At 37.6% G+C, this 22,897-nt stretch overlaps 1 protein-coding gene across 5 annotated transcripts in view; it reads right to left on the reverse strand.

Moving 5' to 3' along the window:
- Positions 1-21,254, reverse strand: part of PTBP2 (polypyrimidine tract binding protein 2) — a 54,063-nt gene extending 32,809 nt beyond the window's left edge. For 4 of the 5 annotated variants that reach the window (XM_068406090.1, XM_068406089.1, XM_068406088.1 and 1 more), the window contains exons 1-3: positions 21,170-21,254; positions 19,496-19,526; positions 6,853-6,928 (exon numbers count right to left, since the gene is read on the reverse strand). In XM_068406090.1, the coding sequence (XP_068262191.1) occupies positions 6,853-6,928; positions 19,496-19,526; positions 21,170-21,177 (115 nt within the window). In that variant the 5' untranslated portion in view covers positions 21,178-21,254. The remainder of the gene's footprint in view (positions 1-6,852; positions 6,929-19,495; positions 19,527-21,169) is intronic. The other variant, XM_068406091.1, reaches the window with a different exon arrangement.
- Positions 21,255-22,897: the final 1,643 nt, after the last annotated feature.

The following is a 22,897-nucleotide window of genomic DNA, read 5'->3' on the forward strand; positions in this document are numbered from 1 at the left end:
TGCTTTCACCTGTTATTTCCTGGAAAGAAGGGGGAAAAAAAAAATCTTAAAAATTCATCACAAGACTGATTATAAGTCTCTGCATAACTGAAGTAGTGAAATAACTGATAAACACCCTTTCTGCAGGAGTCAATCTGTTTCGCAACTGTCAGTACACACCAACAACCAACTATAAAAAAAAAAGTAAATACTTAGGCTTTCCTGAAACACTTATTTCATCCTCCAATACAATCAGTTTATACATTAAAGACAAGCAGCTTACTAACAGTATTATTCATTGTTGTTGCTAATGTAGGAAGTACTTCCTGTTGCACATTAGCTAAATATATGAAATTTAATTTTATCAACAAGTAGAACATAGGACACATATCCACACAGGAAACACCTGACCAAGAGAAAGGCAATGGAATTATGAAGGTACCTAGTTTACAATTGTGGATTATGACCAGACAGAAAGATTAAATATTGCAGTGGCTACTGAACACAATCATCTGCATAAAACAACCAGTTAAGGAAACCACTGACAACCACTAACTGGGAGGGTATAAGAGAGACCATTGCGGTTTCGTTTCTGAGGTTCTTTCCTTAAATATATATACCTGGCCTGATGTCACAGACAGAACACAGAAAAAGGAGACCTCTGGTCTGATCCAATGACAAACTTCTCCATAAGTGCCAACAGGCTCCCAAAACAAGAAAAACAGGACTTTTGTTTTAGTACAAACATCTTCAATAGTTCAAGCTAAAGATAAAATCTGGAATTTAAAATGTTTGAGAGAAAGAACAAAAAATGAAGAATGTGAAGTTCTCCAAGTCTGCATTTCTTAACCTTAAAAATTAAAGGTTACATGTTCAGTGTTAATTATGCTTATTTTATGTTGTTGTTTTGGGGCTTGGGCGGGGGGGGGGGAGGTGTTCTGCAAGACTTTGTACTTAGAAGCACTTTTATACGCTATTATCCTTGCCTTGCTAGGCCACTACTACACTGTAGAAGTCTTACCATTTGAACTAAATCATTAACCACGGACATGGGCCATGTGCAAAGGAAAATCTTGACCAACCAATAATAAAACTAGCTTATAGTACAAAGACTACTGTCTATCAGGAATTTGAGCTTAAATAAGTAAACATGGTCAAGCAACTAAAAAGTTAACACAGCTTTTAACTGGCACATCTGCACATAGGCTGCACCTCTGTTACAAAACCCACTCAGTAAGTTTTCTAAGCAACTGTGATAACACACAATACGGTACAGTGTCTGTTCAATGTTGCACGGTCTAAAACTAACACACTTCCCTTTGACCCTTAAAATACATAAAAATACTACAGCTAGAGTGAAAAGCAACTGAATTGGAACAAAAATTAATTACCATGGCATAGCGATGCAGACAGAAATTAACTAAACTAATAGCCACATTTTATTCTCCCATCCTAAGGTTTTTTGAGGGGTTTGTTTTTTCAGGGTTTTTTTTAAAAAAAGATATACTGTTCAGGCATTCAGAGTTTAAAATTTAACTCATCCACATGCCCATGTGTATCTGTAGAAAAATGTAAATTAGTCTATTATTATACTATAATACTTTCCAATCACACGTGCTGTACTTCTTCAAATCTTTCCAATTACTATTAATTGTAATCAATTTGCAAACTTCAGAAGTAAATTACCTATGTTTAGGCATCATTAATGTTAACTAATAACCAATTTTACTTAATGTGCCATCAAAAACAGCACATCTATGTTTATTCCCCAAGTTAAACACAGCACTTGAAATATTATTAGCTTGTATGCCTCAGTGCTAAGTATTCTGTTATTACAATGAATTATCTACCAAAGTCACCGCTAACATTCCCTGCTAATGAAGTAAAAACAAGATCAAGATTAATAGTATCGTTTAATACTCCAGGAGTTTGGTGAGCTCAGTTTCAGAGTGATTTTTTAAGTGATTATACTGCTTGAACTTAAACACACAAATGTGAACAATAAAATTGGTGGCAGTTACAGTAAAAAAACCTGCCAATTCTTCTGCTTCAATCCCTTGTCTTTGACAAGACAATTTCCCTAAAACGTTCATCAACATATTTCACTTTTTATCTACATCCCTTAAAAATTTTACATTTTTTGTGTGGATTTCAGCAATACAGTTCATGGCATGAGCATCTTCATACATGTAACTGTTCCCAAAAGTTGCATTAAGCAGTTCTCCACCTGAAAAGAAAAAAGCCTCACAAGAAGTTCAGCATAAAAGTAACTCATCACAGAGGAAATGCCTTTTCTAGTTCTTGAAGGGATCTTTTTTCTTAGATTTAAAAGCTGCAGAATAAGCAACTGCAGTTACATATTTACTGAACATACAGCACTGAAAGGTGAAGGAAGTTATTTATGTATATGATTTACAATGTGCTTAACTCATGTCTTTAAAAACATCCAGAGTCAAAAATATTTTTAAATATCCTGGTTTCAGCTCTGGTTTCTCAGAATCCCAAACCATATCTTAATTTACCTGAACTGCCGCCTTGCTAGTCATTGTTTGCTGTGCATCAACATGAAAAAAAATAATTCACAGATCTTTACGGGAGGGTTATGCTCTCCAAAGAGATCAGAATCAAGCAAGATTATGACAGAAAATAAGAATGGACTTTGACAGTATTTTCAGAAAAGCTGAAGGAAAACACTAGTAGTAGTTCAAGCAGTAGTAGAAGGCCTCTGGTTCTGACAACACAATTTCAACATATCACTGTCAGCTGGTGCTAAAAAGCTCAGAAACTTAAACATCTAACATCAAAAAGAGAACTTCTTACAAAAGCTTAGATATTTGCTGACCTGGAACCTTACAAGCTGTCCTCTCTTGCAACAAATTCTGATCTAGTAGATGGGATTCTTTCCTCAATGTTTACAGAATGATGTTCTGCCATACTGCTCATAAACCAATTCAAGAAAGATAAATTCTTGTATATTTAAATATAAATGCTTAACTGAAATGAAATTCCACAACAATAAGGACAGTAATCAAATTATGTCCAAAACAGGAGATACAAGGGTTCAGAATTAAGTGGTAAAAGAACGCACACGGAACTCATCCTCAATTAATCCAAGTCTAACTTTCTTTTAAGGCTGTTCTTTTACAAAATACAAACAAAGTACTTAATACAGTAACTTGACTTGTAGTGAATGTTAATGTAACATACTGTCACTTTCCTTTCATCTATACAGTCTTGAAGATGGATACTGATGGCAAAGCTGGTTAGAAAATGCTCAAGGATTGGGCCTCGTATTTTGAGCAATGTCCTTTGGACAACAATCCAACATGCTAGCATCTTCCTTAATTCCATACTGCTTATCAAATTACCAGTGGCTCAATTAATCAATAAAAATGTAAATCAAACGTTTGCCCAACAATTTTGCAAGTTTCTTTCACAAAAAACAAAACAAAACAAAAAAAAAAACACGGGAGGGATTCATATGTAAGACTCCCTACAGGGTAGAGAAAGCATGCATCTTTCATGCCTTTCTCTGACTAAAAATTAGAGCAAGAATATTCATAAATGCATTAAAATACCACAGTATTCTAACTGAATGGCAGCTGAATACCAAAAAAAAAACTTAATGGAACTGTGACCACAATAAAATGGTAGGATGATCAGTTTTTAAAACTTCATCTCCAGTCTCACTCCTAAAGACACAACCCCCAGTTCTACCAAAAAACACTTTCATGAAAAGGTCATTTTTTGACAACTTTGGCAGCTTGGTTTAGGTTAATATTTCTATAACAGAGATTTAGAAAGAGATGATGCTGTGATTCACAAGTTTTTGCTCTAAGTTTAGGCCTGTTTTTTTGATTGTATACAATTTTACCAATAAGGCTCAGAAAATTACAAAGACAAACTGTCTCTTTCTTCTGTTCATCTACGTATCTGTTTGGAAAAATATCATGGGATTAGATGTTGAAAATACCAAGGTCAAAACCAGAACAGGTGTCTATGTACTCCCGAAAACAATGACCAGGTCTCATAAAATCATGACACTTCCAAACTCTAAGAATGGAAGGGCAAGAACAAGTATTAGTTTTAAGAGTTACAGAGTAGGCCGATTTCTACAACACGTGTCCTTTACAAAGAACTAAATCAATGATTACAGATTCTCTTAAGCCCTAGAAAATCCGAGGCAGATTCATCACTACCATGCCTTGTCTACAGCAAAAAAAAAACAAACTGTTCACAAAAGTTTTAAATTCTTCTAAAGAGAAAAGTTACAATGGAACTGAAGCGAAAGGAGGACATTAATTCAGACACAAAGAATACTTGAACTCATTTGGCTTCAGGAGATGGGTACAGAAAAATTAACATATGGGTTTCCATTTCAGATCTAGTTACTTCTGATTCTACACTCTGAACTTGTAAACTGTGCAAGTCTGGAAAAAGTACTTCCAGGCTCACCAGAAACAAAACAGCTATGGGATAATATACTGAGAAATAACACTGAACTGTGGATTTAGCCTACCCTACAGGGTTTTTTTACGCTATTTAACAAAGGCAGGCAGGCGAGAAATTTGAACACAATCCCAAGAAACTGCTTAAAAACAAACAAAAAAACCCAAACCAAACTAGCTCCCTTTTCACTGACCTCTATGGAGAATAGCTTGAATTATAACACTGCATTCAAACTGGGTTTTTTTGTTTGTTTGGGATTATTTTTCCACCAACTTCCTGTTTATATTACATAATTAGTATGAAAACTTTTATAACAGGCAACTGATACTACAGGAACCAGGCCACTACTCAGACCACTGCTGCTTCCTAATGAGATCGCTTCTGAGAAGTCCTTTATGGTTCAAGAGCCTAGAGACCTATCAAGAGGTCTTACTTGTCTAAAATGTAAAGAGCCAACTCATTTGAAAACTCTATCACACATGCTTATTCTTTGTTAACAATAAAAAAAAAAAAACCAACCACCCCAACAAAAAAACCCAAACCCTAAATCAGCTTAAAAAGGGAAGAAACAAAAATAAGATGGGTAGGAAAATCTGTACATGTTAAATGCATCAAACTCCCAAGTCCACATAATGGAATTAAAGCACTCTTTTCCATTTTAAAAACTTTTCAAGGAAAAAAGAATTTCTATTTAAAGTTTGAGGCTTCTTAGACAAGCCTCTGTATTTTTTTTCTTCTGAAAACTCAAAATTATAATAATTCTTATTTCAATTTTTTTTCCCTTTAGCTTTTATTTTTTTTTCCTTTGACAAATTAACTTGCATTTAGTTTTCCTGAACTAAAAGTTTCTCTGAAAACACATGGAAAATCTGGTAACATTCAAGACTTTGTCCTGGTAATAGTTTTCTCCCACCGCCTAAATCCAAACCCTCACACACACAACCCAAACTCCTTTTCATTCTAGTTTCTCATTTAAGTAAAGCAAACTGCTGAAGCACTAATATCCAGGACTGCAGAAGACATCAAGAAAATGGAAACAAGAAGAGGGACCTCTTTCAGAACCAGAAAGAAGAAAGAAAAGCAGGGGAGAAACAAATGTTCTGGGGTTCTAAAATGGCTATGAATGCACTACACTGCATTTCTGATCTATTCCAGAGAAGTATCATCTCTTCACCTTTGATTACAGAACTGCCAGTGGAAGCGGTTCTCCTCTCTTCTGCTGCCTCCACCCCACATTGCACTGAATCTAGCAATTGTGAAGTCACACGACTAATCAGTAAGTTGCTCCAAGGGAAAACTACACTTTTTGGCAGTACAGTTTAAGGCTGGACTAGCTCATTCTACAAATGTATCAGCACTCCAATGTAGAGAGTGGAGCAGAAACATGTGGAGCTGGGGTTGGGGGTTCCACTTGTACAAAGGATGTAGGATGAGAAAGCACAGAACTATATATTCTGGCAACAGCTGCAACCACAGCACCCTAAACATAACATGAGACTGCACCCTGAATCCCAATCTTTTACTACTAGATTAAAAGGAAAGAGTCTGATACTAATATCAGCGACTATACTGCTCAGCACATAAATATGGAAAAACTGATCAGGCACATTAAAAGAGTAACTAGACAACTATTTGGAAAGCCCAGCAACCCTCTGATGCCGTGAACCAATTCCTCCACATCTCTGAGGAAAGGGGAAAAAAAAATGCATGGGGGGGCGGGAAGAAAAAGAGAAAAAGCAAGACCTCTGAAGTGAGCCCTCCAAGGGAAGTCAATGTATGTTCAACACACAGAACCACTAACTGCAATAGAAGGCATTTTAGTATGTGCCAATTCATGAAAAGCCTTTCTATCTAGTATCACCAGAAATCTGACTAAAGAACAACCACACTCACTTTGCACTGACATTCTGAGATTCTACCGCTGCTATCTCAGACTCAAGTAGCAAAGTGAAGTTTCCTACTTTAGCAGTCTAAACCAGAAGAGAGCAAAACTCTTTGTTTTCCTGAATCCACACTATATTATGAAACCAACACAGTGTTCCTCCCTGTAATGTCCAGGCTCGCAGATGTCTATTTGTGAAAAAGCTGATTTCATACAGGAGTTGTTAAGCTGTTTACCTTTGCTCGGTTGTTGCAATTCCTTACTTTAAAGGCAGCTGTACAAAACAAGTGTAATTTTTCATCCATCACCCACCAACAGTGTAAGTGTACAGACATCTGAAAGTTGCCTCTTGTTTTATGGGATTATTCTTCTCAGGTACCCAAGGTTTTTGAGTATATATAAGGTCACTACAGTCTAATGCATGCCAACAGTTTATCCCTCTATAGCACAAAGGATTCTTGTTTCAGTATTCTCCCCTTGTAAACAGGAAATGAATCCAAGTATAAATGATAAGATTTCTCCTTTGAAATGGCATCACTTACCAGTAACTACCATGCTGCTCATGTTAGAGTTCGGGCTATTGAGTACACTGCCTGAAAGAAGTTCGTCAGATCCTCTCTAAAAAGAAAGAGACAGTAAGAGATTTTTTTTTTTCCTCTATTTTGTGATTTTTAAAGATGATATTAAAAATGTCACTTTGACAGGGAGAACCTTTAGAAGAACTTAAGCAAGCATAACCAAACCTATGCAGATTTGGCAGACCTCCTCTTTTCAGATAACTGTAACAACTTGAAATCTAAGTAAAGCAGTATATTTACACGGCAATCTTTGAAATGAGAGCAGCTTAGCCACAGTTGTTTCACTCACCACTGAAATGTAGCCACCTCCAGACACAATAAGAACTGCTGAACACGAATTTTGTCCAGGATTTCAAATTAAAATACTATTATATTTAAATATATTTAGTCTATTTCAATAACATTTAAATTAATTTTTAAAAAATATTTTAATACATGTATATATATTATATGTAGCTGAAACTATAAGGGAAATCTACACAAATAGAAATATGGAGTTTAGCTCAATTCTAACACTGCTATTTAAAAAAAAAAAAAAATACTTGTCTTCATAGGACATTATTAATTTTCATTTTGTGGACATCCATTTGTCCTGCAAAACACAATTTGGGGTAGAGAATTACATCTTCATTGTAATTCTTAAAACATGACAAGTATCAATTAAATGGTCTTTTTGAAAATGACTCAAAAGTAGGCTGCAAAAATCAGAGGAGGGTTTATACTGAAAATGTACAAGATAATCTTTTCCTCTCAAATTATTTGCAAGATGGGCATGTGACATAGCTGAGAGGCTTTTGCTTCTTTTCACACCTTTTTTTTTTTTTCTTTTACCCCCAACCCCTTCCATCCCTCAAGACTTCATCTCTCAAAAAGCCCCCAGAATATTTAGGTGATATTTCATTTAAAAAATTTTTAAACAGGAATAAACCTGACATCCTTTGAAGATTATCTTTAATTTCTTATTTGTTCTTTTTCCACTTCAAAATTATTTCCACAGCACCCTTAACACTAATCCAGGTCACTGCTAAAATGGAAATGAGGAAAGAGAACAGTTACTACCCATCTTTATAAAATAAATGTTTTTAATTCTGTTGTGGACACTACAATAGAATCTCAAGAATAGTTAGTGAATATGTTTTACAGGGCACCTCAATACTGCATATAAATTAACCTGAGGATATCCCCTTTCTAGGTAGCACAGTTGGAAGATGCACAGAATCAAACCTTTACCATTTTATCATAGTGCACTGTGTGTCCACACACAGAACCGTATGTTAAAGTTTGTTTAATCCAGACTTGAAACCCAGAAGCTCCCAGAAATAGTATATATGTGTACGTACACATAGAGCCATTAAAGTTTACTTAGTTTTCATCAGCAGCCCTGAAGAATCTTTACACAGTTTATTGAATACTCTAAGTTCTTAAGGGCACATAGCAATCAAGAAAGCTGTGCCTATCAAATCAACAACAGATTTCCTTTAAAATTAATGCCCAATACCGAGATTAGGTAGGACCATGAGAAGGAACACATCTTGTCCTTCTAAGTGTAAGAACACATCTCTAATCAGATATAACTAAGTAAAAATTCAGCCGGGCAAAACTGAGAAACAAGTTAGAGAAGTTATGGAAACTCTCCATTATTCAAACTACATTGCTTTCTGCTGTAAATATAATATCCTAACCCAGCAGTCAGTGTAAGTTGAAACATAAACATTCCTTCTTTCTCTTTAATGTTCTATTTGTCTAACATTTACATGGGTAGAATTTTGCAATGTTCAAGATTACTAGCAGTATTAGCTCACTCAGTGATAACTGCAGTTATTTCTGCTCACAGCTAAACACCTAGCCTTGCTTGGAAGCCCTTGTCTGTGGCCTGGACAGCTCAACTGAATAGGCAGAAGTAACAACAAAGACTGAATCACTTCATAGTCAGGCATATTAAGATAATTTAGCAACAATTTCTTTTCCTTAATATGCCAGGCATTAATTTGCAACAGTACAGCAGTTACTATGTAAACAGCTGAAGCATCCCCAGTACCAAATGAATGCTATTCCAAAACCCGCAGGAACTTTACAATTCTGAAATATCTCAAAGTTGAGTTGCCTTCAGCTTCAAAAAGTTACTTACATCAGCAACTGCTGACCAGCAGAACACAAGAGCGGTTAAATAAACTTCTGGTTCCTAGTAAATCAGGCTTGCAAAAAGCTACTAAGTTCTTAATCCACAGCAGAAAAATCCAGAAGGAGCACAAATTACTCAATAGCGTGGATATTCAGTTACTGTATTTGTGTTTCATGAACAGTTAAAAGAGTTTTCTCTTCATTTTGAAACACATCACTTTGCATTTCATGAATACATTCAGAGTCAATCACAAGATTTTGTCATTACACTTGAAAAAGTTTTAACAGTTTTACTTTAGAAGAACAAGTAAATGTGAATTCCTTATATTGGCATGTATCATAAATTCTAGATTTGTTTTATTCTCATAAATCAGCATTCACAAGTCTGATTCACAGATGTACAGGCTCATATGTGGAATGTTCTTCCAGTTCACCATGAAATCACAAACATATAGCAAACCCCTGCTAACACTCACATACATACTTGCCAAGCTTTTGGTAAAAGACAAAGGTATCTCTTACCATGTGAGTAATCATCTTATTAGATATACACAGCTATTTTTCCTCATCAGTTCTTCAGCAGCCTAGATACCGCTGCACTTCATTCAGTACGTAACTTTAAAAGGAGCTACGCACCAAAAGACACATGATGTACTTGGACACAGAGAGGTTAAATCACAAAATCAAAAGCAGTACCTGCCTGGTAATCGTCATTTACTTCAAAAGGGTTATCTTAAGATGACAGTTGTCTAGACTGGCACTACTTACTATATGACACAAGCACCTCCTGAGTTACAGCATAGACATTAATACTTATTTTACTTACATTGATTCAGCAGAGATAAGACTTTATTTGTGGGTTGGGGTGCTTGTCTCTGTTTTTATGTGCATCTTCTTTTAGAGGGTGCTAAGCCATAAAGGACAGGCATCTTGCTCCAAGGGTAAAGCTCTTCATCACTCCGCTATTTCACACATGAATTTCAGAACTATAAACCATTTCGGAAGCATTTTGAACATTCGCTAGTTTTATTCTCAAGCACACCATTTCTGCTAGTCAAATCAGGCAGAGCAAAGAAACCTTTAACTAATTTAGGTAAATTCTATTGAGTATTTCAGAGATAAGGAAACTAAACTCAGATCTTTGAAGAACACAGCAAACCAGATTCGATGAAGAATGGAAAATCCAAGAGCAATGTTCACTTAAGTCTTTTCCCCAGCTGTGCAAACTGCTGTCTTCTAAAGAATCAAAGCAAATTTGAGATTGCATAGCAAGACCGAAGATCACAAACACATAGATCATAGATATGTCCAAATCTAAGTTAAAATAACAAACAAACAAAACCCACCACAATTATTTAATTTTGTCATAGACTGCAAAGGAAAGTTCCTATAATAGCAATACGGTAGAGACTAACTGAATATCCATTTCAGCATGAGAGAAGGAGATTATAAGGACAAAACAGGAAGTACAAACTGCTATTACACTATTAATAGGTCATCTTCTGACAGCTAGTCCTCAACAGCACAAGTTTTCAATGTCATATTTCTATTCCTACCAATGTCAAGAACACTAATCTAATATTAATCTTCCACAAAAGCTAAACCACTAACTATTCAGATCAGAGATATCTAGAACGTTCCTTCATTAAATCAGCATCTGCCAAAATACTATTATACAAAATAAACAAGGGAGTTGCCAAACTAACTTCTTGCAGTGAGTAAACTTTATATTTGTTGCAGAGTCAATATGGTCCTTTCAACGAAGGCTATGTTATCACACCCTTGCCCCCATGGGAGCACTCGCATCCCAGGTATGAAAACAGCTTATTAATGTATGGCTTCAACCAATGGAATTACGTAAAACTGACATGTAAGATCACTTTCAGAAAAAGATGAAAAATATAGTTGCTCAGACTCTGAATACGTATTTCAGAGAAACTTAAAAATTATATATAAAAAAATTATTTTATATACTGTAAATTGAAAATACCACTTTGATATTTCAGTTGATTTCTGTAAGTGAATATAGTTATTGTATATACTCTGTCTCTTTTACAATTTACAAAATCAATTCTACAAAGAGAAAGAAAAAGCCCCTAGTTTAGCAAATTAATCTCCTAGTTCCTTGCTTTAACACTCATAGTTAACTCAGAATCCCTCACTACACAAGCTGGATTTACACAGCAGCATTTCAGATTTTTTTCCCCCTATAACAGACTACTATAAAGCTTAATGCTATCACAGGTTATATTAAGTAGCTATGTAATTTCAGGAAGCCATTACAGTCATCCTATCCTTCCAGGCTAATAAAAAATATACTATTTAGGAGTCTTTGCCAACTATTTTCCTCACATTCCAGATAGGACTTCAAATATTTCAAACATTGCTCAAGATTTTATTACATCCAAGGTAAAAAAAACCCAGAGAGTAACAACTTTGGCTTGAGAGTTACCAAAGAGGTTTAGCCTTTTAAGCATCGCAGTACTTTTTGACAAGTGTTTATGAAAGAGAAACACTATCAGCTCTTTTCCCAATAATTCCGGGCAATGGAGACTGATCAGAAGTTATGGCTGAACCTAACATAACAAACTGAGTGTATTACAGAAGGCTTATCAGAAGCATGTGTAGATGCATTACAATACTACAAGAACACTAAACCAGTACTACTCGAAACAGCAAACAAGCGACAAAACTGCACTTTGTTAACAAGTCAACAGCATCATCTAAAATAATTTCTTAAATTCCCACTAGAAAAGATAAAGAATACACTCAAAGATATTGAAAAATACACTTTCTGATAAATACTCTCATTTATGGTACTCAAATTTTCTGATATTACAAACCTCTCTCAAGAACAGGATGCTTTTGCCCCCCCTGCCCCATTCCCTCTCTCCCCCCTCTTCCCCCAGAGGAAAGAAAAAGGAGAACTTTAGCTGCACTGCGCATTTACCACAGTCATTACCAGCCTACAGGCACGAATTTCCCAAGAGGTATGACAAGCCAGGAGACAGATCTCATGATTTAAAGAAATTCAACAGCATTGTAAAACGCTTCATTTCTAACAACATCTGCGAACAATTTAAAAGAAAAAGCCAGAAACTTGATGGTATGGGAGAGGAATAAAAGCATGTGAGTATTCCAACCCAGACATTAAACATTCCCCTCCAACAGATACACGTTTGTAAACACACTCCTTCAATATGCAATGCCTGAACTAACTTTGGGGACTGGATGTTGGAAACAACAGGACAACACACTTTAAACCCCCAAACACAGCATTTATAAACTTCGTTCAGCGTACATACGACGGATCAGAATTTAATGAATGCTTCATTTTTAACAGGATACATTTTCAATGAAACACTGTATAAATACACCCTCACATACTCTTCAGTGAAGAACAAATACTTGATCTGCCATATGCTCTGACTATACACACTACTGTCAGAAAACATAATCCAAATTACCTAATGAATAGACTGTTACACCTCTCATATGTATAGGATCACAGAAGACTCATTTAGGACAGGACAGGCCAAATCCAAATATACAATCCAAAAGAAATTCCATGCAGGTTCATAGGTATTTTACAAAGCACACAGTTTAAACTCTAAGCTTGTTACCACTTCATCAGAATCTTACATACAAGGAGTACGTATGCTTCATTTTTTTTTAATGACTACACTATTTAAGTATATTATCGTGAAATCTTGTCAAATAAGGCCATGAACTCCATGGGCGCTTAATAATTCACTTATAACATCACTTGCTTTTAATTCAGTATGAAGTTAACTGGATACAATATGATCACCTTTCCATACTTATTCTCTGGATTCTCCTCCTTCCCCACTTCAATTCTTTCTCATGCTGTCCTCAGCCAACCATGTATTGTTTTTACATCCTAACAATTAACTTCACCATTTTTATACTCCTATTTTTTCAGTAAGGAAGGATCCAGGAGAAAATTAAGCTTTTATGCTTTTTTCTTGCAACTCTATGCACTGTATGTGCCATGTACCTAATTTATGAAAACACACCAAGTTTGTAGAAATTGAGAGACAGAGCGATCAAGGGAATCTGAAGAGTCTTTAAGACTGAAAGGAGACAAGACTCAATTCCTCTGAAAAGCCTCCAAATTCTCAAAATACAATGGGGAAAAGAGACAAATTTCTCAGAGCATCTGAAGATCAAGACGGACTATTAAACCAGAAAGCTGAAGAGTAAAGAATCAAATCTCCACTTAAACCACGCCACCCAGCCTCAATTGGAAACCTTCAAACTTTCAACTGCAACGCAAGACTGCAGGCAAGAGTCTAGTCCAACACCAGTCAACACTTCAAACACCCAGGAAGCACACAAACAATCGTTTTATTACAGCATTTCAGACTTTCTATTCCACTTTTACCAGGAAAGAAAGTGTTACTCTGAAGTAGCTGTACATAACTAGTAGTAAATTAGAACAGATGAGAACAACTCACTAGAGCTACCACCTGGATGTGTTCTTAGCTTTCTGGTTAAAGAATGATGGCACCTAGATGTGCAGATTTGGTCCTTCAGTAGCAGTTTCTACATCTCAAGATCCACAAGGAAGGTATTTTCTACTTGATTCTCTGCTATTTCACAATAATAAATTAAAAGTGCTAGTGCTGTTTTAACTCAATACTCGTTACACATTCATAGAAAAACTGATTCTATGAAAAGTTAAAAACAGCTGTAGGTACTCATAGCTATAAAAACCACCCAAACCACTAAATCAAACATCACAGTCCCATTAACAGCTTGTGAAACCACAATCTCATTTGAACCAACTACCACCAAAAGTAACAGTCCTACCTTCTCCCTGCCCCCAGCAACTTGTTCCTGTTCTGTCCTCCCCAATTCCATATTGCCACAAGCATTTATTCAACCACACACTTTGGAACACATTTAACTAAAAAGATGTAACTCACAGTTGTGTCAGCTTGGCTTTACCCTGATTAAGTTCCCAAGAGAGGTTTGTGAAGTGGCTACCCAAACATTTGTTTCATAAGTATTACAGTGACAGAGAAAACAGGAATGCAGCTTGATTTGCTTGTGACATGGCCCAAAGCTCTAAGAAATGGGAAAGGCATTTTCATGCTGGTATTGGCTTATGTTTTTCAGACAGTGCAGGTGATCACATTTCTCTTCCTACAACCCCCTCAATTAAGATGCAAATATAGGTGTTCTGTTACAAATGAAAATTAAGGGATCTCCAATTAGTGACAGACATCAAAACATATCAAAGAGGTATACTAAGCCTCTACTAAGGACATGTTCCCCATACCAGTGCTGAAAAGACAAATCCAGATGCCAGTTCTAAACTTCTGAACGTGGTCACACTTCATTCTTACTTCACTGCTAGAATGTTCTGCACATTTTTGCTGTCTACTGCTGCTACAACTATGTATTGTTAAACACAAAAGTTGATTTAAAAACATTATCCTAGCTAAGACAAAATTAAAACTGTTCCTCCAATTGACAACCAACCCATTTTTCTCATACTACTGCCCTTAGCAGACTCCTTGTCTGATCTACCATCAATGTACTAGTAATTATATTAGATGTGCAAAAATAGCTCAAAACTATCATTCTAATATTTTAAATACAGTAAAACAGACCATCACACGGTATTTGTCTGTATGAATGAGTCAGTTTTTTTAATCCTACCACTCCCTTCCTTTTATTTAAGTATGACAGTAAAGCCAAAATAGATTTCAGATGAAGAAGAAACTGAAAGGAAAAAACCTATTTAAATACATTTTCTCATTTCTTAAGTTTAGTCTAAACTTATGTTCTGACAACTTGCAAGAATTTCTAACTGACCTTTTTCTACACATATTTCCATTATATGGTGTACACTTCAAATAAAAAGTCACAATATATACACAATATTTGATTCCACCACAAGGAAACTCTCAGTTATTGGTAGGAAAAAGTGTTCTATAATTTTGTAAGAGAAGAGACTACCCCTCAGAACTTGAGTTTTAAAAAAAAAGTTGACAATGCTTCAAGAGTACTTACAGACACTGCTACTTTCTGCTCTCTTCCTTTTCTCCATCAGCTCTTCTCTCTTCTGGTTTTAGCTACCATCCTTCCCCCATACTATTATATTCCCTCATGTTAAATTTCATGTTAAATTTGTGACACATTACTGTTTGGAAAACTATTAGAAAGTACTAGGACAGTGCTTCTTAGTATCTTCTACCCAATCTTAACATAACCAACTAAATACACACCAGGAATTTCCTCTTTTCTTAAGCATGCCGCAAAGGCTGATGCCCTGACTTTTGGGGAAAAAGGCTACTCCCACATCTTTAAACATTACAAAACTGTGTTTACAGGAATATGAGTTTTCTCTCCCAGGTATAACTGGGGCTGTCCACACTTGGCAGCTGAAGCTCTGTTTTTTGCCAGTGTAGCCCAAAGCAGTGTCAACGTCACAAATTCCCAAATGCTATGTACCAAATAACGCAACCATGAAGGAATAAGTGCTGCCTTTCTCCCATCAGGTAGAAGTACACCTCAGCCATTCTGAAATGTGCAATGCATGTACACAAATGAGTCACTCAATTGTTCAGGCCCCATTTACTGCACAGCTACGCATGCCATCCAGGAGAAAGATGATACATTAGACTGAAGTGGCACACACTGAAATACAGTAAAAGAGAACTATTATCTTCAATATGCACCAAAAGTTCACCTGAGTTATTCCCTGCACCTGTGTAATGTATATTTTTTACATCACATTTTATACCCCTCCAAAGATTCTTTTAATTACTCCAGAGAAAAGATACATTATATACTTCATACACTCCCTTCAGCTGTTGAAAAAGGCTCTATCACTCTGCGTGCCAAATCAATTTACTTAACCAGATTAAAGCATCATAACTGTAAAGAGAACACAAGGCAGCAATTCAAACTTCAGCTATTAGATTCTGATACTCAAACCTACATAGCCAGTGAGCAATGAGAAGTTTGAGACTACAGGCTAACTAGCAGGCCATTTCATTTTTAGTGACTAAGGACCTCATGTAATAAAAACAGAAGAACTGAGACATACCTTTTTAAACAAAAAAGCAAACACTTTATATAATATGTCAGTTTTTAAAAGTATGCATGAAGAAATCTATAAATTTAAAATGTATAGAATTTCTTCAAGAAACGTAAAAATTAAAAAAAAATCCATGAACTATGTAATATACTATCATCACTGGAATCCTTAGCTCTGTTCTATTCAAAAATACGTCACACAAACTGCTTATATACAATGGGAGTTCACAAAGTAACATCAGAAACAGAGCTAAAGCTCATTCTTTCTGTATTATTTTGTAAATTGTAACGTAAGGGGTGAACTGTGTGCAAAGTGACATTTCCTTACCTCCATGAATTCTAGGTAAGCAAAACAAGACATTACAGACCAAATCAAATATTAATTATTTCATATGTACTTACAAGATGACTGGGTTTTGACATGTTCTAACACTTTCAGAAATTAAAGCACACTGCTCCTCTGACAGATCTTAGCTGGGAAGTGTGCTCCCACTGCATACTTTGAGTTGCACAAATCCCCACATTTACTCTATGTAAACCATGTTTTCAAATAGTATTTGTCATTTTTTCCACCTCCATTTTGAGTTTCATGTTTTCCTCATCTTTTGCTGTTAATTTCTGGTAACTCAACACATAAATAAAATCAAGATTGAGCATTCAATAGTTTGATGAAAAAAAATGTTTTAAATCAAATTAAAGTGTACTGCACAAATAAATGGTAATAGCTTCAAACTTAGCAGCCTCATTAGTAGGCAACTCCAAGACTATAAAACTCTTAATAAAACATTATAAGCAAGTATTCCTTTTACTTTTTACTTGCTTTGCCCACACGCAGTCCCCAAAGCTCAAAAACCTTTTTTTAATTCAAGACAATTCCCAGATTACAGTAGTTAATGTCTACTATTACTCTTTCATGAATGGGTTTAAAATTGAAACTAACATGTTCACTTCTCTGTTTAAGAGAGAAACCAGCCAGCCAATAGTTAATATAGTTTTCAAATTTGTATCAACATGACTGATGTTGATAAAATAAAGCAAATCTTCCACACAGAAGAGTCATGTCACAATCCTGGTTGTATGTTACAATCCCTTCCTTCAAGTATAATTGAATATATCATAAACATGCTGTATAACTGATCAGCATATATACAGTAGGTGCAAAATCTCAAGAAAGCATCAGGTCAAACAAATATCCTGGATAAGTTGATTTCACACAGGTAAATCCCTGCCCACCTCAAATGGCTACCCAGTCACAATAAAAGCAGTGTCAAAAGAGCATTAAAACTGCTGATGCAACTCCTTGGACTCAAAACTTGCTCCCTACACATTCCCAAAGCACCCCAAAGAAAAGATAACAGCCAAGGAAAGGCCAGACAAGTGTTCCCAGCTTTTTATATACCACCTTTAGGTAAAACATTCCTCAACTTCAAAACATCAGTTCATCAAGAGCAACGAACAGTCACCAAAGAACACAAAGGACAAATGTTTCACAAGGCCTTCCACAAAACATGACTGAAGCTAGCATTAGACTGCTACCCAAACTGCCTAGATCAACTAGCGAGAAATTCCATTTTCCATTCTTCTTAGTATATTGAGACAGTTACAGAAGCTCCAGAATACAATCCAGTTTACTCCTCCCATATTTAACAGCTTTCTTCAGAAAAACATCATCCTTTTTATTTATTCCCACTACTTCCATGCACAAATGGACTGTTTCCTTTTAAAATCCAGACAAAAATCTATTTTTACAAGGCAAAATCACATCTTTTTGACGCTTCTGTGCCTCTCCTTGTATTTATTTTAATCACTACCTCTGATACACCCGTCTTGCCTTCTTTCTTGTATTATATTCATAATATAACTCCTACAATCAACAGAAAGAAGCAGTTATGTCATCTGAAGTGTCTTTATTTCATTGTCTGCCTAGTATCTGAAAATATGGTTCCAAAATCGCAATACACACAACCTATTTCATGAACACTCAAATTCTCCTAAGATTCCAAGTCACTCATAGTTAAGAATGAGAAGGATACTGAATCCATTTACTTCTCCTGAAGTGAGAATGTCAGAATTTAAGGTTCAAGCAATAGATGGTCTACCTGAAATTACTTCTTCATTAGACATGATTGAGGGCAACTTATAAATTGTTTTGCCCCAAAGCTATTCACATGGGGCAGTTTACTTCTGAAAGACTTGAACTTCCTTAGGTATTCCTCCAAACTATTAAATACATTCCTGAAGTTTTAATCAGTTAACACTCTGTCCTCCCAGGCAACAGAGAAACAATCATGCCAGTGCATATTTCTGACTGCGATTAGCTCCCACAGAAGTACTTCAATAACTACACTTTCCTCTTGATTCAGAGAGTGATTTTTAAGCTCGTCTCCAATACTGCACGAACATGTGGAGTCAGATGGGTGCAGAATCTATGCAACTGACTTCTTACAGCTCCTCCTAGAAGCAAGCCTGCTCAGAAACATAATACAGGTACATATGACAGAAGAGCTGCTGTATCTACAGGCTAGCTGTATTATGTAAGAACTAGTCCAAATCCAGCAGGACCAATACTGAATCTGAGCCAAAGAATTTTACTAGACAAAACCTGGTTTACCAAGCAGTTAACACAGATCAGCTTCAGGTGAAAAGGTAGCTACGTAGCATAGCTACAAAGTCCCTGGATAAAGTGGACAATTAAATGTATACACGAGAAAACTTCTGTGTTTCTACCACTGAAACAGAACTGCTTGAATGCATTCATTAACATAACCTAAAGTTCAATTGTCCCATATATCTTTGCATTCTCGTTATGTCTTAGTCTGCTTCTACTAAGTACTGATCTAATTCCTGCAACAGATTTGAATACAAAAGTAAATAAATAGTAACTTAACAACAACTTGGAAGCTCTTCCTTTGTTATAACAAATATGACAAATTCATAACTGAACTTGAGAAATAAAAAGGAAAGCAAACACCCACTTCTCTGTCTACATAACAAATTCTACCTCCCATATTTTTATGTCCTATTACAGTTACTTTTTTTTTTTTAACTTCAGTGGTAACTGTTCTGAAAAAAAGGAGGGGGGGAGAGAAGAAAATGTCTTTTACAGTCACCATGCAACAATGAGAAAGTGTGGTTTTGAAAAAAATCTGCAAAATTAAGCTTTAAAATAAGAAGGTGACACCACTACATTAATCTAGAACCACTGTTTACAGTTCAGTAAAAAGGCCTAGAAAAGTCTTTTGTGTAAAGCCTCCAATTTACCTCTAGGGATTTTTGGTTAATAAAGTATATACTGCTGACTAAATATCAGCTGACAATGACTAGTTAAAATCTTACAACTTGCAATTACTGATGCTCAAAGTAGTTCATTTTGTATCAACAATTTGCCCCCTTATTTGCTAAGTGTACATCCTACCTTCACACCAACTGCAACATCAGTGACAATGCTGTAAAAAAAAAGAAAAAAACAAGAACACAAGTCAACCAATTTATCCTCATAAAACCAACTTTTCAATGTATTGCAATGCCAAAATAATAAGGAATCAAAACAGCCAACAACTTCCCCAATCAGGAAAATATGTTCAAAGAGCACAGCAGGACTGAGGGAAAGTACAAAAGAAACCTACAAAAGCTACTGAGCTCATAGGCTTCTTCAAAACAGTCCAAAGTTTCAAGTAAACATTACTCCAAAGCAGGACTGCCAGGAAATTTATTTAGGCAACTTGGGTTTCTGGACTACATGAGATCATAGGGTGAAAATGAAAGAATTTTAAAGTAAGTACAGAACTTTTCTCACACACCTCTATCAACTAGATGGCTAGTTCAGTGACATAGCCTCTCCTACAGATCTTACAGCAGAAAGCAATGAACATATTTTTTGAAATTAGCTTGTAAAAAAGAATGCATTGGCAGATACATCTATAAGAAATTTAATCAGGTAGATCTATAAGAAACTCTGCAACAGGTATGTCAAGGTGTATCTTTTTCTTAGAGATTGTGACATCATAACTCACAGTGTGTAACACAATCCCAAAAGAAACCTAAGTCCACACCAAAAAAAAAATGCAAAACATTAACATGTGAAAGTATTCCACAATGTAATACCAATTAATGACACGACTTTTCAGATGGGGTTTGTAACTCCCGACGTTATAATCACAACTAACCATAAAAAGCCTTTAAAACTCTCACAGTTGAAGGGTTATATGCTTAAAGCACACCAAAGAGATCACTTCTCCGTTTGAAGCAGAGTAAACAACTTAATAGGAAATTTGGAAGCTGGAAGATGTTTTATATTGTATTTACACTGACGAAGGCTACAACCACCAGCCTCATTTTCCAGGTCCAACAGAAAGAAGGCCTTGTGCATAGTGACTGCCTACCCCAGCTCCCCGCCAGGACCGAGGGCCCTCACTGTCCCGTATGGCTGACTCCTGCAAAACCTGCCCTTCTTTGGGTTTCACAGCCAGTCTCCAGCATACACAAAGGCATCTTTCTACCTGGGGAGGGGGGGAAGCCAGAAGGCTTATTAGGCAGTTTCTGAAAACAAAAGAGCTCGACATCTGGCTCCTGCTGGTATTGCTCCTCCCCTCCAGCCTGCTCCAAAACAAACCCGATCCCTACAGAGCGCCTCTCCTCACCCCACGGCTGGAGGCGGGGGGAGAAGGCAAAGGAGGGGGAGAAGGAGAGAACAAGGGGCGCTGGAGGGGGCGGGTGGGGGTGGATCGCGCCCCATCTTTACAGTGAGACCCGGCGTCTCAGGCACTACTACACTTCAGTCGGGGGCGGCCCAAAGCCCTCGGCAATTTAAACGGAAGACCCTACCGAGGGGCCCGCGTTCAGAGAGGCTGAGCCCCTCTTCCTCCCCCGCCCCGTACTGGGCCTCAGGCTTCAGCTGCCCCGCGACGGGAAGCCCGCCCGTCCCCACCGCCGCCGGGGTAGCGGCCGCTCCCCACACCCTGGGAGACGCCCGCCCGCCGACAGCCAGCCGGGCGGGGAGCGAGCCCCCGGTACTGGGACAGGTCCCACCACTGACCGGCGGCTCAACCGCGGCAGCGCCTTCGCTCCCACCACCCCGGTCATTACTCACCCGTCCATCGCCGAGCAGGACAAAGCGCAGACAGGCGGGACAGACAGTCGTGCAGACAACGCGTACAGGGAAGCTGCGAGAAAATGGCGGCCCGGCCCGCACGGAAACCGCCGAATGTTGCCGAGCGCCGGATTCCGCTCCTCGCCCCTCGCCGCTATAGAGCATGCGCCCGGCGCCTGCGCATGCGCCCTCGGCGCCACTGAAGTTTTTGCCCTCAGGTGCCCCCGCCAAGCCGGCTTGTGAGGTGGCGCGAGCCTGAACGCGCCTGAGGCGGGAAGCGGGAGGCGGCCTAGTCGCGCAGCCCCGTGTGGCGAGGGGGATTCCAGCTTCTCCTGCCCCAACGCACCGCTTCGGGAGTGCCTGTGTGTGTGCGCGAGGGAGAGAGCTCGCCCCAGAGGAGCTCCTCCTGCTCGGGTAGAGCGCCCGAGGCCGCTGGGAGAGGTGGGGCCAGGCCCGCTCCGGGGGCTCCTCGGTCCATGGGCGTCTCCACCGCCCCGCCCGGGGCCGCAGCTGACCCGCCGGACCGCACTTGTTGCGGGGAGAGACTTTCCAAACTTGGTGCCAGCACTTCCCAGCACCGTCATGGAAAACGCTCAGAGAGGCCGAACCAGGCCCGGGCACCTCCCCACACCCTGTCCCCTCAGAGGGCCCAGCCCTGCCAGGGAGCCCCAGCCTCATCGCTTGGTGCCTTCGGCTACACAGCCATTTATAAGGAAACAACCTGTTGACTGTATAGCTGACCACTAATACTCTTTCAAAAAATAATTAAGATGAACATACAAATTAACTATTGCAGTGAGCTATGCCGTTTCATCACAGAAGTTGGTGTAGCCATGGTTCTCTGTAAACTACTACATCAGGGTACAAACTATTAGCCCTATGTGGCCATTAGGAAATACACTTTTTTCCCTCCATTTTTTTTTGCCAAGTCTCAATATTTCATCACGAATCTTACAATGTTTGATAGAAAGTTTCTAGAAAGAGCTGTTCGTTGGGCAATCCTGGACTTCAAACAAAAAGTCAAACTAAAGATTTTATAAAAACTGAAAATGTGGTCCAACTGTTGTTGAAAGATCCCAAATCCAGAAGAATATAAAAAAGTATTCAAAACATCTGCATTTTCTATATTTTGATCCAGCAATACTGGTTTCAAAAATACCTTTTGAGGAGGTAGCCCATTACTTGATTGCACTTTAGTTTTTTCAGGTTAGTGTAAGTCCCTTGGATTTGGTCACTGAAATTGTTGCAATGAAGCCCGATGATAAAGAATTTAAGAGTAAAAAAACTACGCATATCGACATAATTAGAAAATTTTTCACGATGCTTTACTACCCTATCTCCCTCTCTAGCTGACCCCATGAGCAGCCCATTAACTAACTTAACAATTAGGAGTGCATGCAAATTCTCATTCTACTCTGACTTTTTGTTCTGTTCTGGAAAAGTCACTCTGGTTCTCTGCAGCCATCAATTTACTAGGTGGAAAAAAACTAATATTGCTTCTCCTAAATGCCAATATCATTTGGATATCTGCAACTACCTTCTCTTTCAGCAGCTTGTCTTCGGCACCCATCACTGACCACTAGACTAAATTATTTATTATTCTCATTCTTGTAAAATCCCTCTTAACATTTCATTTACTTAGATTGTATATAAAGTTCATAATGCCAAATGCTATTCTTTACGTTTTTGCTTTCAACATTATTATGTTTTTTTAAAAAAAAGTATCTG

Source organism: Nyctibius grandis, chromosome 8, assembly GCF_013368605.1.
Source record: "Nyctibius grandis isolate bNycGra1 chromosome 8, bNycGra1.pri, whole genome shotgun sequence".
Lineage (NCBI taxonomy): Eukaryota > Metazoa > Chordata > Aves > Nyctibiiformes > Nyctibiidae > Nyctibius > Nyctibius grandis.